The sequence below is a fragment of the Myotis davidii genome, unplaced genomic scaffold, assembly GCF_000327345.1.
Source record: "Myotis davidii unplaced genomic scaffold, ASM32734v1 scaffold401, whole genome shotgun sequence".
In the NCBI taxonomy this organism is placed as follows: Eukaryota; Metazoa; Chordata; class Mammalia; order Chiroptera; family Vespertilionidae; genus Myotis; species Myotis davidii.
Window position 1 is genome coordinate 1,365,717 of NW_006291020.1, and position 16,512 is coordinate 1,382,228.

Here is a 16,512-nt window from a genome sequence, read left to right on the forward strand (position 1 = left end):
GACTCGGGACAAATTTCCATCTGTCTGTCCGGCTGGCCAGCCAGCCAGCATTGATCAAGCGCCCGTTGAGTACCAAGCATGGTGTCAACATCCAGATAGTTCAGTGGTTGCATCCCCTTCGCTGGTATTCCTTTCCAGGGATGCAATCAGGATGTCAATAACCCTGAGGGCTAGTACTTAATGCTATAAAGTGGTTTATTTTAAGATATAAGCAGACGGAAATTGGTTTAAAAACAAATTGCATTTCAGGATTTCAGTTATTTTCCAATAGGGTGTCACTATGTCTATTAAAGTACCAGTCTTGTTAGTGCACTTGCCATTTTAGGATCAGATGCATTTAAGTCAGTGCTATGCAAGGCAGGTAACAATATCTAATTACTGACCCACCATAAGTATGATCTCTGGCCATGGAGTTATGCGTTGTTAAATGTACTTTCTAACCAAACATTATTCCTTGTCCTGGTTTTTTGCAGAATGTAAGATGCCACTGGGACTAAGCACAGGCCTCATAACTGATACCCAGATCAAGGCGTCAGAGTTTGTGGGTAAGCAGCAGCAGCGTAGCCTGTGAGAGGCACCTCCCCCACTGTGCAGGATACAGCCTGCACAACCAGGCATGCCAGCCGGGCCTGGGGAATCTGGGCATTGCTCCTCTCCAGGCTTCCCTCCACCACAACTCAGCAAAGCAGCTCCATTTGGGGTGCTTCTTGGTACAGGAAGGAGCACTGTGGCAGGAGCTAAAGCCACTTGGCACCCTTATTGCCGCCACCCCCTCTGGTGCAGGATGTTCCTAACGAGTCTCTCCCAGGAAAGACCACAAGCGTGGTCCCTCTCCATAGGCAGTCTGACCTCTCAGCAGAGGGGGCAAGAGGACACAGCTTGCTCTCATGACCATGTGCCCTTTTCCAAGACTCTCCCCATTCATTCCCATTCTGGCTTGGATCACACATGATATTCCAGCCAGATTCATGGGGCCTCATTGGGCACGTGTTAGAGTCCCCATTAATAGGACCCTTTGCTGTGCCCACCACTCATCTATTTGAGAAACTTCATTGATGCCCCACTGTGTGTCAGGAACTCCTCCTAACTGTCCTCACTGCTCAGAGCCCTTCCCAAGATTAAGGGGTCAATTGCAAGGGACCGTGAGGCTCCCATTAAATCCCTCCCATGTCTTCCTGGTAGGCAGGCACACTCAGCAGCGGCCACAGTAATTTGCATAACTGAGCGGAGATAAAAATGACCTGTATCCAGGAAAGGGGGTGGGTGGCAGGTGGCAGCTGGCCAAGCACAGACCTGAAGCCAAGCTTTCATCATCCTGGGCTAAGCCATCCTGAGTGTGTGCCACCTGCCTGGTCTTCTAACTACACAGAAGGTCCTCCGGGATCTGGTTTTCCACTGGGACTGAACTCACTTGAGAAATTGCTAAGTGTGTGTGTTTTTTAATTCAGAATACATTTTTTCTTCCTTTGGATTTAGGTTACTGGGAGCCCAAATTAGCAAGATTAAACAATGGTGGATCATATAATGCATGGATGACAGAAAAAACTTCAGAATTTAACTCTAAACCTTGGATCCAGGTATGACATTAATCTGATAAGATATACTGCTATCTATATACATAAAAGCCTAATATGCAAATTGTCCCCTCCAGAGTTCAACTGGGAACCCGACAGTTCGATTGCTCATTATGACATATGCTGACCACAAGGGGGAGATGCAGAATGAAGGAAGGCCCTGGCCAACAGCCAGAAGGCCCCGATCGGCCCTGATTGGCCCTGATTGCCAGCCAGGTCTAGGGACCCTACCCGTGCACAAATTTCATTCACTGGGCCTTTAGTTGTAATAGTAAAAGTGACACTGATTTAATAACTTCTTCTTGTTGCTTCTTTGCAATTTTGTTAGGGGAAATAGCAATTACTAGGTGCCAGGTAATATTCTAAATAGATAACATCCTTAAAATGAACCCTCTGAGATTGGTTCTAATAATATCCCATCTTCCAGATGAAAAAACTGAGACACAGAGGGGTTAACTAACTTCTCAGCGTCAAGCACAGCTTGTTAGTGGTAGAGCTGGGACTCAGGTCCTCTGTGCTCCAATACAGACTGCATTTTATTAGTTTGCTAAGTAAAACCTGAGGTGCTGGCTCTTTAATTCTGAAGAAAGCTGGTTGGTTGCTCAATGAATTGCAGTGGCGTGTGACTTGTGGACAAGGACAGTTCTGTTCAGTGGCTTTGCTATGTTGCAGGTGGATATGCAAAGGGAAGTCATATTCACAGGCATCCAGTCCCAAGGTGCCAAACACTACCTGAAGTCCTACTTCACCACCGAGTTCTGCGTGGCCTACAGCTCCGACCAGACCAACTGGCACATTTTCAAAGGGAACAGCACAAGAAACGTGATGGTCAGTGTGCACGTCTCTTTCAGAGTCTCCAGACCCACCTGATGGTCTCTATGACTGTGACCATGACTCTTTGCTTTTGTAAAAATACTTTTCTAGGCATTGGAAACACGGAGGGCTTCCTAGGGCCTAATGAAGGAAAGTGGTAAAATGATGGGTCTGTACATTACAAATTAAAGGGATATGCCTGACTTCTGAAATTTCAAAACTCCACAAAACTTTTTAAAAATCATTTTATCGCCCTAACTGATTTGGCTCAGTGGATAAAGCGTCGGCCTGCGGACTGAAAGGTCCTGGGTTCGGTTCCAGCCAAGGGCATGTACCTTGGTTGTGGGCACATCCCCAGTAGGAGGTGTGCAAGAGGCTGCTGATCGATGTTTCTCTCTCATCGATGTTTCTAACTCTCTATCCCTCTCCCTTCCTCTCTGTAAAAAATCAATAAAATATTTTTTTAAAAAAATCACTTTATCATCAAACGAAATACCCGGACTTTTCAGATTGGCAGATGGTGTACGGCAGCGTAGAGCATCTATCTGGTCTGGTGCTTAAGGGGCTCATGTTAAAAATATGCCATCAAGAGTTCTGATGTTACTAATCTTTTTTCCAATTTTCTATATTCTCCATGACTAACTTTCTATATTATCACTTAGCTATTTCTAGGATAGATAAGCAAAATCCTAAATGATGGGTCTTACTAATCAGTATCAGAGAGAGAACATGGATTTCAGTGAGAGTCTCTAGCTTAAAGAATTTTACATCTAGATTCATGAGAGATATTGGTATGCAGTAGTTTTATTTTTTCGTACTATCTTTTCTGGTTTTGATATCAGAGTAATTCTATCTTCACAAGCTAAATTGGGAAGCGTGCTCTTTTTTCCTATTTTGTGGAGAAGATTGTCTAGAATTGGTTTTAGTTCCTTAACCATTTGGCAGAATTCACAAGTGAAACCATGTGGGCCTGGAGATTTCTCTTCCAGAAGTTTTAAGATTACACATTAAATTTCTTCAGCAGTTACGGGATTTTCAAATTATCTATTTTTTATTGGGTGAGTTGGAATAGTGTTTTTTCAATGAGTGGAATCATTTCCTCTAAGTTGCCAGATTCATGTCTGGAGCTGCTTGTCCGTCCCTTATCATCCTTCTGACGTCTGCAAGGTTAGCGGTGAGACTGCCTGCTCATGTCTGGTGCTGGTCATTTGCGTCTCTTCTCCTTCTGCTTTGTTGGTCTTTTTAGAGATTTGCCTTTTTTAACATCTTTTCAAAGAACTGGCTCTTTGCCTCATTACTCTTTCTACCGTATATCTCTTTTCTGTCTTACTTGGTTGCTTAGCCTGCGCCTACCTCTGTTTCAGCTGGATATCTCATGCTGCTCTGGCAGGGGAAGCGCATGGGGCACGGCCTCCTACTGTCAGGGCGTCCAGCCCAGGTTGCCCACCTGCCAGGGACTCCTCCTCTTTGCTGCTGGTGGGATGAGATGCTCTCCACAGACACTGCAGCGGTGGGAGCCTTGGTAGGAGCTGGCCAACACCTGGCCTTCTGACACACCCCAGTGAGGGCACAGAGGTGGCTCATCGCAGTTTCACGCCCATGGAGGTCAAGGCTCCGCCCTTGGCCTTCTCTGCTGTTGGATGAGGAGAGGCCATAGTTGTTTCTGTGGAGCTGAGCTTGCCGGAGAGCAATGATTGTCTAAAAGAGCTCTGTCGTGCTGGGCTGCCCTCTCTTGGTTCTGAGGCTAGAGAAGGCAGGGTTGTGCTGGGGCTGTTTCTGTCTGTGCTCATTGGTGTTTCCTGGTTGCTGGCTTCTTCTCTTCCAAGTCTGGGGTCTGTGGGGCCAAAAGGAAACCAGGAGCCCATGGCCATGTTGTTCCTAGGTCCTAGAACTCTAGCCAGTCTGCCTTCTCTTCCCCTTCCAGGGCGTTCTCATGGTTTTAGTTGTGCTTAACAGGAGGAATCGGGAAAAGTACATCTGTTCCATATTCCTGAAGTGGAAGCATCCTTCAATATGTTTTAAGACCATATTGATTTAGTTCTGGCCACATGAAAATTTAACATCATCATATTAAATTACACCAACATTCTACTATAAAGTCACTTTACAGAGAATTTTTGCATAACTAATCCTATCTCTTTTCCTCTAGTATTTTGATGGCAACTCCGACGCCTTTACAGTAAAAGAAAATCTGTTTGACCCACCGATTATGGCAAGATACATTAGGGTCTATCCAACCAGATTCTACCACAGGCCTGCCCTGCGCCTGGAGCTGCAAGGCTGTGAGATTAATGGTGAGGAACCAAGATGCGTGACTATCTTACCACCGCTCAGAGAGTCCAGGTCGGGAGGGGCGGGCGAGGGGGAAGGACTTTCAGTTCTCTTCAATCACGTAGACTCCTGAAGCAACGTTCTGGGAAGCAGAGGTTCCACTCAGGTAAACGCTCACGGTGACTCAGCGGGACACAGGTTCTCCCGGGCAGGGGGCGGGTGCCATCTCTGTGGGCAGCACCTGGATGACATGGTCTCCGCCCTGACCCCCAGGGAGGGTCCCAGCTGAGAATGACCTCCCTCAGCCCATTTCCCAGAGAACTGAGATTCAAACTAGGCCTGGCTCTTCCCAAGTCCTCGAGGACACTCATGTAATAACAGCATCTGGCCACATTCCCGGCATGCCTCAGTATCCAGTGAGTGGTTTTGCAATCTACCTCTGCTTCCCAACTTCCTGAAACCTTAACCAGGCTCTGTGTTGTTTCACACCCTATGTAGGTACCCAAGCCTCTTCTGTGTTAAGCTGCTATTTTTCAGGGGATGTAATGTGACCTCTGGTATAAATAGATGTAGGGGACCACATGTGGCCATAGTATAATTCTACGATGTAGGACAAAGATGTTTGAGAGTCATAATAACTATTCTCCCTCTCTGACTCTTCAAGTGGTGCTTTCCAAAAAGGTTTTACTGCAAAACACATACAGAAAGTAATACCTGCCTTGGGCCTGGGGTAATAGAATAAAGTAGCCGGCCCAGGGCTTGGCTGATCCGACCCATCCTGGCTACTCATGACTAAGGGGAGGGAGAGCCCACTATTTAAGCACCTGAAACTCGCCGTGGCAGCCTGCTGGGACGCCACAGCACCTTCTCTCGGGATGGAGGGAAGAGCCACGCTCATGGTGGAGAAGGTACCCCAACCTTGGAACCAGTTTCTTATCCGAGAAGGCAATGTTACATACACTCTTGATATTCATGAGGGATGAGGGATGGGCCTTGTGCCAGTGCCCAGGTAGCAGGGGCTTGTACCATCTCCAATGAAATACAGCTTTCCTACAGGCAGCCGCACTCCTTGGAGCAGCTCCATAAATCATTGTTTTCCTCCCGTGTGGTGTCTGATGTCAGCGGTAGTCTGATCAGCTCGTAGAGTCAAGCTGACTCCCTAAAATGGGACAGTCAGCTCTGTTCATCCACACGGTTGATTGTTGTGATGGCTGCTGTTGCTGGCACTCTGAGGAACAGTGTTCCTTCCCTCTTCTGCACACAAAGTGGGGTACAGGGAGCGCTGGTGGGGCGTACTAATCCCATTACTTTTCTCTCACCAGGATGCTCCACCCCACTGGGTGTGGAAAGTGGGAAGATAGAAGACGCGCAAATCACAGCTTCCTCCTTTAAAAAGTCCTGGTGGGGGGATTACTGGGAGCCCTCCCGTGCCCGCCTGAATGCCCAGGGCCGGGTGAATGCCTGGCAGGCCAAGGTGAATATCCCTGTTAACACAGTTCTCTCAGCTTCCAGGAGCCAACAAAGGAACATGGGGGGCCTGGGAAGCCAGACAGCACACCCTGTTTCTGCAGGCTGTGACCCTGGGCCTGAGGACTAGCATCCCTGTTGACCTGCAAGCTTTCGCTCTAACGCTGACTCACAGGGAAGTTATCATCATCTTTGCAGTTCTTTGTCGAATCTTAATTTAGCCAGGGATGGTCAAGGGCCAGGTAATAAATATTCTGGGCTTTGTGAGCCATACATTTCCTGTCAAAACGATTCATCTCTCATAGCAGGAAAGCAACCATAAACATTATCATGGCTGAGTTCCAATAAAACTTTATTTACAGAAACAGGTGGTAGGTCAGATATGGCCTTGGGCTGTAGTTTGCAAACCCTCTTTGAGACAACTTACATTAGCACTAAGTGATGTAGATTTCCAACATCTTCTCTTCCTTTCCCCCACCATGCCCCCATTTAGCAATATTTTTCATTTTCTTAGGAGTGCCATTAAAATTCTTTTGTTCCAATTTTTCTGAGAACTTGGTGACATTCCTTTAGACCAAGCATATCAAACTCAAAGCCACATGCCTCGCCGAAACCGGTTTGGCTCAGTGGATAGAGCGTTGGCCCGTGGACTGAAAGGTCCCAGGTTCGATTCCGGTCAAGGGCATGTACCTGGGTTGCGGGCACATCCCCAGTAGGAGATGTGCAGGAGGCAGCTGATTGATGTTTCTCTCTCATCGGTGTTTCTAACTCTCTATCTTTCTCCCTTCCTCTCTATAAAAAAACCAATAAAATTAAAAATTAAAAAAAAATAAAAAAGCCACATGCCTCGAGGCGTGCAGCCCACCAGCTGCAATTTGAAACGCTTGCTTTAGACAATTGGCCACATAGTAAAATGGGGCAAAACCAGGAAGTAAAACAGTGATCTAAGTTGGAGAAACAGCTTTTATATTGCCCCTGATATCACCCACAGAGTAAGTCAGGTGACAGTTTTAGGGTAACTTAATAGCTGACTCACTTTTATTGCACTCTTCAACTGACCTGAGACATCAGAATGACATCAGAAATGAGAACAATCCCATCAACCAATTTAATCCAAGTTCCCTGTTTTCTCTCCTCCTAACCCTCCCTTAAGGTGCCCACTGCAATTCCCTGGACTTGCTAGGGATTGCCACCTCCTGTCCTTAAATTAGGTCACTAGAGACGCGAGTGGAGTGACTAGAAGACCTTGGGCTCTGTACAGATAGTTTTGGGAACCAGTATCTATGTCTTGAAACTCATGTCTGGACCTTCAGAGGGTCACCAGAATGTTAGAACAGCAAGCATCTGATCTGGATTCTTCCTTTCAAATCTCAACACAAAGGAGATGAAATAAATACTTTTGTTTAGACTTCTTGTTCTCCTCAAAAATCCCGTTCTCCCCATAGGCAGCTCAGTGCTCCTTCCTCCAACCCAAACACCTCATTTTGCAATTCTGCAGAGGGGGGAATTGAGACCCAAAAAGATAAAATAATAAAGTTAATAATGTCACATTACATTTATGTAATTTTAAAAAATCATAAAAATAAGAGTAAAAGGTTAAGAAGAGAGAAAAAGAAAGGTGTTTCCCAGAAGACACTTTAGATTTGTTCATGGCGTAACCTTGTCCCCCACCCTCCATGGTCCAGCCTTTTAAAAAAACTTGCTCTGAATACAATATGCTCTTAGTCTTTGTGAAATAATAAAGGCTCCAAAGAGGAAATGCTAATTTTAATTTTTAATGCTGTCATTTTAAATCTGGAATTCTAGGTCACAATTATTTGTTTCGCTTAACCTATTAGCATGAAATGTGTTTATAGGGTCTCTTTAGAGAGGATGAAAATCTAAGCGAGACATATATAGACATGCATTCAGCTGGAAGGGTCTTTACCCCTTCTATACCTAAAAAGAAGTTATCCCTAGAAAACCCCTCTAGCTACCTATATTCTGCTTCACTAGTACCACCTTGGTTTGAAGACACTACAATACCACCAAATGCCACTAAAGGGTATAACAGAATTAATAAAAATCATCCAATCCAATACTTTTAATCCAATTAATTTTCTCTAAAGATATATGAGGTATATGACTATATACATGTACATGTGTATACATGTGTGTATACAGGCATGCACATATGAGTGATGTTAAGACAAATATATCAATATTCATTATTTCATTATTTCATATAGAACTGAATGAGACTATGGGGCTTGATAAATCTCTCAGCATTAAAAATTCATCTCAGATTATTCTAAAACTCAATCTGTCCTCTGATCCTCCTCCTCCACATGCATAGCACCAAGCATGTATCTAGGCATTTTATTTGGCCAGAGGCGGGACAATTACTGTGCATATCAAACCCTAGGTATAGCTTTATCAAGTCTCTCAGTGTATTTGAAATACCTGAAAAGAAGAAATTGGACTATGTCTCTTATTGGACATTAACAACGGAAAGGAAAGTGGGCTTTTCTAAAATAAAGACAGGATACTATTCCATTCTTTCCCAGGTAACCCTTCAGTAATCAGTAATATCATCATAGCATTTAAACCAACTTGCTTACCAGAATAACACTTAAATATAATTTATCGGTTGAATATTTTTCCCAAGTCAATTTAATTTACTTGTTTATTTAACAAATATTTGATGAGCACCAACTGTGTGCAATGCTCTGTGATAAGTGCATAGAAATGAAACTCATCGTCCCCTGTCCTCAGGGACAAAGGGACACAAAGATGGACCCAGATCATGATTGCATATGTGTGAACGACTCCAGAAGAAGTTAGAATACGCGTTGTAGCAACAAACAGAAGAGGGAAGGCTTCGAGGAGTCGTAAGGGATGAGACAGAAAAGAAACCCTTGGAGTGGCATTTCTGAATAACTTGGTCTAAAAAAAAAGCGAAGGTTCTGGCACCTGTCTTACCCATGCGTTCTCCTCATCTTCACAGGCGAACAACAACAAGCAGTGGTTACAAATCGACCTGCTCAAAATCAAGAAGATAACTGCGATTGTTACGCAGGGTTGCAAATCCCTCTCCTCTGAAATGTACGTGAAGAGCTTCGCAGTCCACTACAGTGACCAGGGAGTGGAATGGAAGCCTTACAGGCAGAAATCCTCCATGGTGGACAAGGTACAGGGTGGTATCCGGGCAAAAAGGAATTCGTTAGAAAACAGTGCTGTGATGAGAATGGTACCTTGCATTTGCAGATAGCTCTCTGCATTGGACAAATACATGCTGGCAGGTCCCCCCTCTAAACCCTAGCTCTGCAGGTAACTGGTCTTGGGACAGGGACCATGCACATTGCTTCCTGCTTTGACTGAGCCCCCTGTGAAGCAGTGAGAACAAAGCTCCAGGGTCTGATGAGAAACATCCTTACCTCTGATCGAGAGAGATGGAGCTTGGGCTGCTGTTGACTTAAACACTTATTTCCCACACTCCTGGAGGTTGGGTCCCAATCAGGGTGCGGGCCCTGTCAGGTTCTGGTAAGAGCCTCTTCCTGTTATGTCCTCACATGGCCTGCCTTGTTGAGTCCACGCAGAGAGAGCTCCCAGGTCTCCTCCCCCCTTCATTGTGTGTATTAATTCCATTTAATTTAATCCTAGTTACCTCCCAAAGGCCCCAACTCCTAATACTACCTCACTTATCCTATCTAATAAAAGAGAAACATGGTAATTGGCGTACGACCGCTACCCTTCCCATTGGCTAATCAGGGCGATATGCAAATTGACTGCCAACAAAGATGGCGGTTAATTTGCATACATAGGCGCAATGATGGGAGGCCATAGGGGAAGGAGGGTGATTGGAAACACAGGCGGCAGGCAAGAGCCAGGAGGCACTGCCCCTGGCTGAATCGGAGAACCGTCTGTCTTTGCCTGCCCCCCTGCCAGTGAACAGAGAAGCCAGAGCAGGACATGGAAGAGGCCGGTGCCCGCCTCTTCCCTGGCCGCCCCTCCCAGGGATGAGCAACCGGAGATCCCACAGCAGGAAAGGGGGGCCTGCAGCCAGCCCCCCTGTGTGCCTGCCCCTGGGTCACTGCAGCGATCAGGGAGCAGGAAAGAGCGGCCTCTAGCCAGCCCCCATGTGCGCCTGCCCCTGGGTCACCGGGGCAATCATGGAGCAGGAAAGAGCGGCCTCTAGCCAGCCCCCATGTGCGCCTGCCCCTGGGTCACCGGGGCAATCATGGAGCAGGAAAGCGGGGCCTCTAGCCAGCCCCACTGTGCGCCTGCCCCTGGGTCACCATGGCAATCATGGAGCAGGAAAGGGGGGCCTCTAGCCAGCCCCCCTGTGGCCTGCCCGTGGGATTGCAGCTGCGATCACGGAGCAGTAAATGGGGGCCTGCAGCCAGCCTCCGTGTGCACCTGCCCCTAGGTCGCTACAGCAATCATGGAGCAGGAAAGGGGGGCCTCTAGCCAGCCCCCCTGTGCACCTGCCCATGGGATCACACCGGAGATCATGGAGCAGGAAAGAGCGGCCTGCAGCCAGCCCTCCTGTGCGCCTGCCCATGGGATTGCCCTGGAGATCATGGACCAGGAAAGGGCAGCCTCTAGCCAGCCCCCATGTGCGCCTGCCCGTGGGATCACAGCAGCGATCACGGAGCAGGAAAGGGGGGCCTGCAGCCAGCCCCCGTGTGCACCTGCCCCTGGGTCGCTGCTGTGATCCCAGAGCAGGAAAGGGCGGCCTGCAGCCAGGCCCTGTGTGTGCCTGTCCCTAGGTCGCTCTGGCGATCCCACAGCAGGAAAGGGCGCCCCACCCTGGCCACAGCTCAAGGAAGAGTACAAAATGCAGTGGAGGCCAGGAGCCTGAGAGATCAACAGAGAGGAGCACCTCCCAGGTGTGGCTGGGGGCAGGCACCCAGCAGACACACACACACACACACACACACACACACACACAGAGGACGCCTGCACAGAGCCTCTGCTGCTAGACTGTGGCCATCAGCAGGACATCTACTGAGGGCTCCCAGACTGAGGGGCTGGCTTGGCTGAGGAAACCCCATCCCCCAGTGCACGAATTTCATGCACCGGGCCTCTAGTCTATAATAATAAAAGCATAATATGCTAATTAGACCAGATGTCCTTCCGGACCAAGCCAGGGCTGCAGCTGTCAAGGCTGCGAAGCCTACTCTTGCACGAATTTCATGCATCGGGCCTCTAGTTTTATATAAAGTATCAAAGTTTATATATGAATTTTGGGAGGACACAAACATGCAGTCCATAGAGGGGTCCAGAAACTCTACCACTGCATTAGCGTTGCCTTGAATATGCTTGTTGTTTATGACTGATCACACACCCATGGCCATAAGTAACCAGCCCCGGGGTTGGCTGTTTCTCTGATTTGGTTTGGTTTATTTCTCACTGTACCAGGATGTCCTCCTGGCAGGATAAGCATCATTGTGAGAAACAAACCGTGGGTTAGCTTCTGCTGTGTATGCATCATGGGGAACTTGCTGGGGATGCAAAAAAAAAACCCCAAAAAACAAAAACGGAGCAGGGACACAGTTTAACTGAAACTATAGGGTATATCCAAAAAGGAGGACTATAGACGCATGGCTGCATTTTATTTTAAATATTGGTAAGAGCTAACCATGTATTGGTGCCACTGACTGTCACCTACTAGGTACTTGTTATATGTTTACAGACTTTTGTTAATTCTTACAACTTCCATAAGGTAAGATTTTATTATCCCCATTTTGCCAATGAGGAATCGAGAATCAGAAAACTTAAGTAACTGGCTCCAAGCCACTCAGCGGCAAAAGGCCTGAGGGCAGAGCTGGGCTTGCAGCTGCCCATACACCGATCAAATGTTTTCTCTTCCCTTACTTCAACTCAGATCACTGGTGAGGCGAAATTCCTAATGAGGTCTGTCTGGATTGGGATTTCACTGAGGGTCATCTCTGTGTTAATGTTGTCTGTGTTCCTGGATGCCTTCGGTTTGAGCAAAAATAATTATAAAATTAACTGTAAGATTTGTGTACTCATTATACTACCATTAAGGATTTTCTCATCTTTTGCTTTCAGATTTTTGAAGGAAATAGTAATACCAAAGGGCATGTGAAGAACTTTTTCAACCCTCCAATCATTTCCAGGTTTATCCGTATCATCCCGAAAACATGGAATCAAAGTATTGCCCTTCGCCTGGAGCTCTTCGGCTGTGATATTTACTAGAATTGAATATTCAGAGAGACAGGAAGGACTCTTAAATGTATCAAGCCACTTTGAGTGGACAATGTATTTTATAGTTATGTTAAATTCTCTATTAGAGAATAAAATTTTATATGTGAAATTTTTATAATGTAACTCCTGGCTACCATTAATTGAGATGATAGCTGGTATTTTTGCATTAATTTGAATGTAAATGGGAAAATAACAAGAACCAACAAGAAAATGGCTTATCTTTCACAATGATTAAATTTGCTCTATAAAGTAATACTCTATTCAAGTAGTTAACATGCTTCACCATAGTTCTTTTAAACCCTGCACATATTAATAAAAGAGATATTAATGTTTAAAACCATACCTGGGTAGCTGTCACTCCTACATTTTTCTTTAAAAAACATACACTATGGCCCACCTGGCATGGCTCAGTTGTTGAACATGGACCTATGAACCAGGAAGTCATGGCTCGATTCCCCATCATGCCTGGGTTGTGGGCTTGACCCCCAGTGTGGGGCATGCAGGAGGCAGCCAATCAATGATTCTCTCTCATCATTGATGTTTCTATCTCTCCCTCCCTCTCCATTCTTCTCTAAAATCAATAAAAATATATTTTAAAACACAGACACACACTGATTTAAGAGTAAAGGAAACAAATGAGGATTTTTAATGTTGACTTTTGGGCAGTGGAGAGAAAAGCAACCTTACCGTGTGAACGAAGAAAGCCTCAATTGCCCTGTCGTACCCACAGGACAGAGGTTGTTCTGACCCCCACGAGGAAAACGCAAGGAAGCATCTTCTCAGCAGCCCGTTGGCCTATGAACTGACCTGCTCTCCCTTGAGCTGATGGCACAATGCGGATGCTCGGCATTAGGGGTCATTAAACATAGAACTCGGAACTCTGGCTTCATTCCAGCTGACATTACGTGGCACTGTTTCAAACATAGGCTCACCTAAGGGACAGCTGGTACCCACTGGCCCAGTGCAGCGATGCCAGTCAGTCAGGGGCTCCTGGCCAACTTAATGCTCTGGGGTTGCTCTCTTGAAGTTCTTAATAGTTTTTTAACAATGAGTCCGACATTTGCAATTTGCAAGAGGTCTCCTCTACTGTAGAAATGGGCGGGATCTCTTCTTATCTACCGAGGTATAATAGAGGCAAGGAAATCAGGCCGAGTAGCAGTAAGGGGAGAGACGAGAATGGAGCAGAGATCCAGCCTCATTACCCACTGCATGAAGAGAAAGGGCCACGACGTTTTTAACCATCTGCCTGGGGCCATGGCTAGTTCGAGTCAGAGGTGAAACTGGAAACAAGATGAGCAGACTCCCAGCCTCTCCTTCAGTCTGGTTTCTGTTCCATAAAATGGAAATGATCATGATAATGATTATGATTCATCCTCCCCAGACAGGTTGACATGAATATGAATATGAATTATTAATTGATATGAAAATCACTTTGGAGATCGATAAAATGTTTGGGTTACATCTGATCTGTGTAGAAATGTTAAAACCGCTTTTATTTTGAAATAAAACCACGTATTTTTATTCCTCTCTTTGAAGTCATATAGATGAAATTACAACTTGTGCTGTATCCTCCACTGACAGAACATACTCCACTCTTTGTTATGTAATAACTGGTTGCTATGGGAAAGAAATTAATGACTCACAGTGGCCTCACGACTTGGAAAAAGAGACAAACAGATACGACCCGAGCCTTATTCGTCACTGGAAATGAGGAGTCAGGAAAGAGAGGCTTTGAGCGGATCATAGATACACAGGGTCAGAGGAAACACGGCATTAGTTCTCCGGGATTTCTTCAAGTTGTTAAGAGTAATTACAAACTTGGTGACACTTTTTAGGATAACTGAATAATCACTATCTTTTGAGTTCAGAACCATTTGGGCAAACTCAAGAAAGCACTATGGTGGGCACTGTGGGGGAGAAAATAAAACAAAAATACAACACACCACTCTGGCTCTTCAAACACGTGTTACCTAGTTGGCTGGATAGAGAATACAAGCTTAGGAAGCGAACACAGACTGTAGGAAGACTACTCCCTGAGGAGTCAGTGGTAAAAAGTCAATCAAAGGAGTAACCCCGGGAGGATGGAGTCAGCTTGTGGAAACTCTTGGAAAAGGTGCTTTGACCCAGACCTTGAACACATTGGGCATATATTAAGGTGATCTTGGCAGAACCCCAAAGAACGGACTGGGATAAAGGTCAATGAAGACCAGAGAAGTAGAAGAGCTTTATACTTAGAGTCAGGTCCCTGTAAGCTTTCCTGGACATACCTACCCCTACTCCCGACTCCCTTGGTCCACATTCTGACACTGTGGAGGGGGTACCCACCTATATGCCTCCACCTCCCATCCCCACACCATGCCCTAAGTCCAGTCTGTTTGCAAAGTCAAAAGAAATAAAAACAACAGGTACCTAGAAGGACCCGGGGATCTGACGGTGAGGTGAGAGAAACATACAGATACAGAACGTGTCCCTAATCTGCAAACTGTGAATGACAGACGGTGGAGACCAGGCTGAAAGGGAGAAATGTTGATAATGTGATGGATGCACGCTGGCTCGCTCAGGTTGAGAGGACCGGACACACTGCTCAGAGGGAATGGAGCAGGGAGAAAGCGGGTAAAAGTGTGTCCCATGTGGGAAACTGGCTAACTGAGATAAGAGACACTCACACAGGTATGTCTGGACAATGACAAGACGTTAGAGTGCTGATGTGATCGTTCTATTTTGTTGTGTTTTCCCACTCGCTCACATCTGAGCCACCTCAAATTCATCTGCACGTTCATATTTTACATTAAGGAGCAGCTTCTCAATGTCTCAAGAATGATGTACGGATACTTTCGTACATTCACCTGCTTTTTTTGGCAAGAAATTTGGTAACGGGTTTACCTGTTCTATTGATCTCAACTGCCTTCTAGCAGCTGTTCCTCCTTGTTGACTGAGAGGCTTTCGGGAAGTCTGGAATCTGGCAATGATTCCACAGATGTGACAGATGGTATAAAACTTTCATTTTCTGAGGAGACAGTGACAAAAGCTACATTTCTATGTGGTGCTTAGAATAGTCCTTGGCACGGAGTAAGTGCTATATAGGCACTGATTATTACTAATGTTAACATGATTAATAACAACAATGGTATAAATAGGCATACTATAAAATCAATATAACCGCATTCATTATTATGAACAATTGTTACTCATTTCTGCTGAATTCAACACCTTGTTTTACACCACTCATAGTTTTTTAAATTGTGGTAAAATATAACAAAAATGGCTGAAATGGCAAGTTTTACCAGTGTACAGCTCGGTGGTGTTAGGCACATTGACACTTCTGTGTAATCATCATTAATTTTTTTAGATACTTGTATTGATTTCAGAGAGGAAGGACGAGGGAGAGAGAGATAGAAACATCAATGATGAGAGAGAATCACTGATTGGCTGCCTCCTGCACGCCCCTTACTGGGGATCGAGCCCACAACCCAGGCATGTGCCCTTGACTGGAATCGAACCCAGGACCCTTCAGTCCGCAGGCCGATGCTCTGTCCACTGAGCCGAACTGGCTGGGGCCATCATCACTGCTTTTTATAGCCGCTCTATTTTCTGCCTGTAACTCCATGCTTTTCCCTCTAGGGGGAGAGTGTGATTGAACTGCACACCCAGCCAGCGTCAGAGCCTTTCACACTGAGGTCAGGCTTTAATTATCCAGGCTAAACCAAGAATTGCACAGTTGCATTGACTTTCTTCAGTGGGTTTAACTGACCTAATTATGTTTTCTCTGAGGTAGAGGCTAGAAATTTTTAAACAGTAGATGCAGACATTAACATTACACCCTGAGTCCACAGTCTTAGAATGTGATCCAGAAATTATTGTAAATTATCCACAGACAAATTGGATAATGTAAAACAGTATTAGGTAGAAATTTACTCAACGAGAAAATTTAATTGTTTTCCAATTGGTTTAAGGAGGCTTAAAACAGGGAGAAGTAGGCCCAGCCTATATGGCTCAGTGGTTGAGCATCAACCTATGAACCAGATAGGAGGTCATGGTTCGATTGCTGGTCAGGGCACATTCCCAGGTTGCAGGCTCCATCTCCAGTGTAGGCCTGTAGGAGGCAGCTGATCAAGGATTCTCTCTCATCACTGATGTTTTCTATCTCGCTCTAGCTCTCCCTCTTCCCTTCCTC

The 16,512-nt window shown here is 45.8% G+C and overlaps 1 protein-coding gene across 1 annotated transcript in view; it reads left to right on the forward strand.

The window, feature by feature from the left end:
- Window positions 1-12,528, forward strand: part of F5 (coagulation factor V) — a 61,787-nt gene extending 49,259 nt beyond the window's left edge. Inside the window, exons 19-25 of the mRNA XM_006764208.2 lie at window positions 474-545; window positions 1,477-1,577; window positions 2,247-2,402; window positions 4,537-4,681; window positions 5,981-6,132; window positions 9,112-9,294; window positions 12,183-12,528. Coding sequence (XP_006764271.1) covers window positions 474-545; window positions 1,477-1,577; window positions 2,247-2,402; window positions 4,537-4,681; window positions 5,981-6,132; window positions 9,112-9,294; window positions 12,183-12,329 — 956 coding nt within the window. The 3' untranslated portion in view covers window positions 12,330-12,528. The remainder of the gene's footprint in view (window positions 1-473; window positions 546-1,476; window positions 1,578-2,246; window positions 2,403-4,536; window positions 4,682-5,980; window positions 6,133-9,111; window positions 9,295-12,182) is intronic.
- The last annotated feature ends 3,984 nt before the right edge of the window (window positions 12,529-16,512 follow it).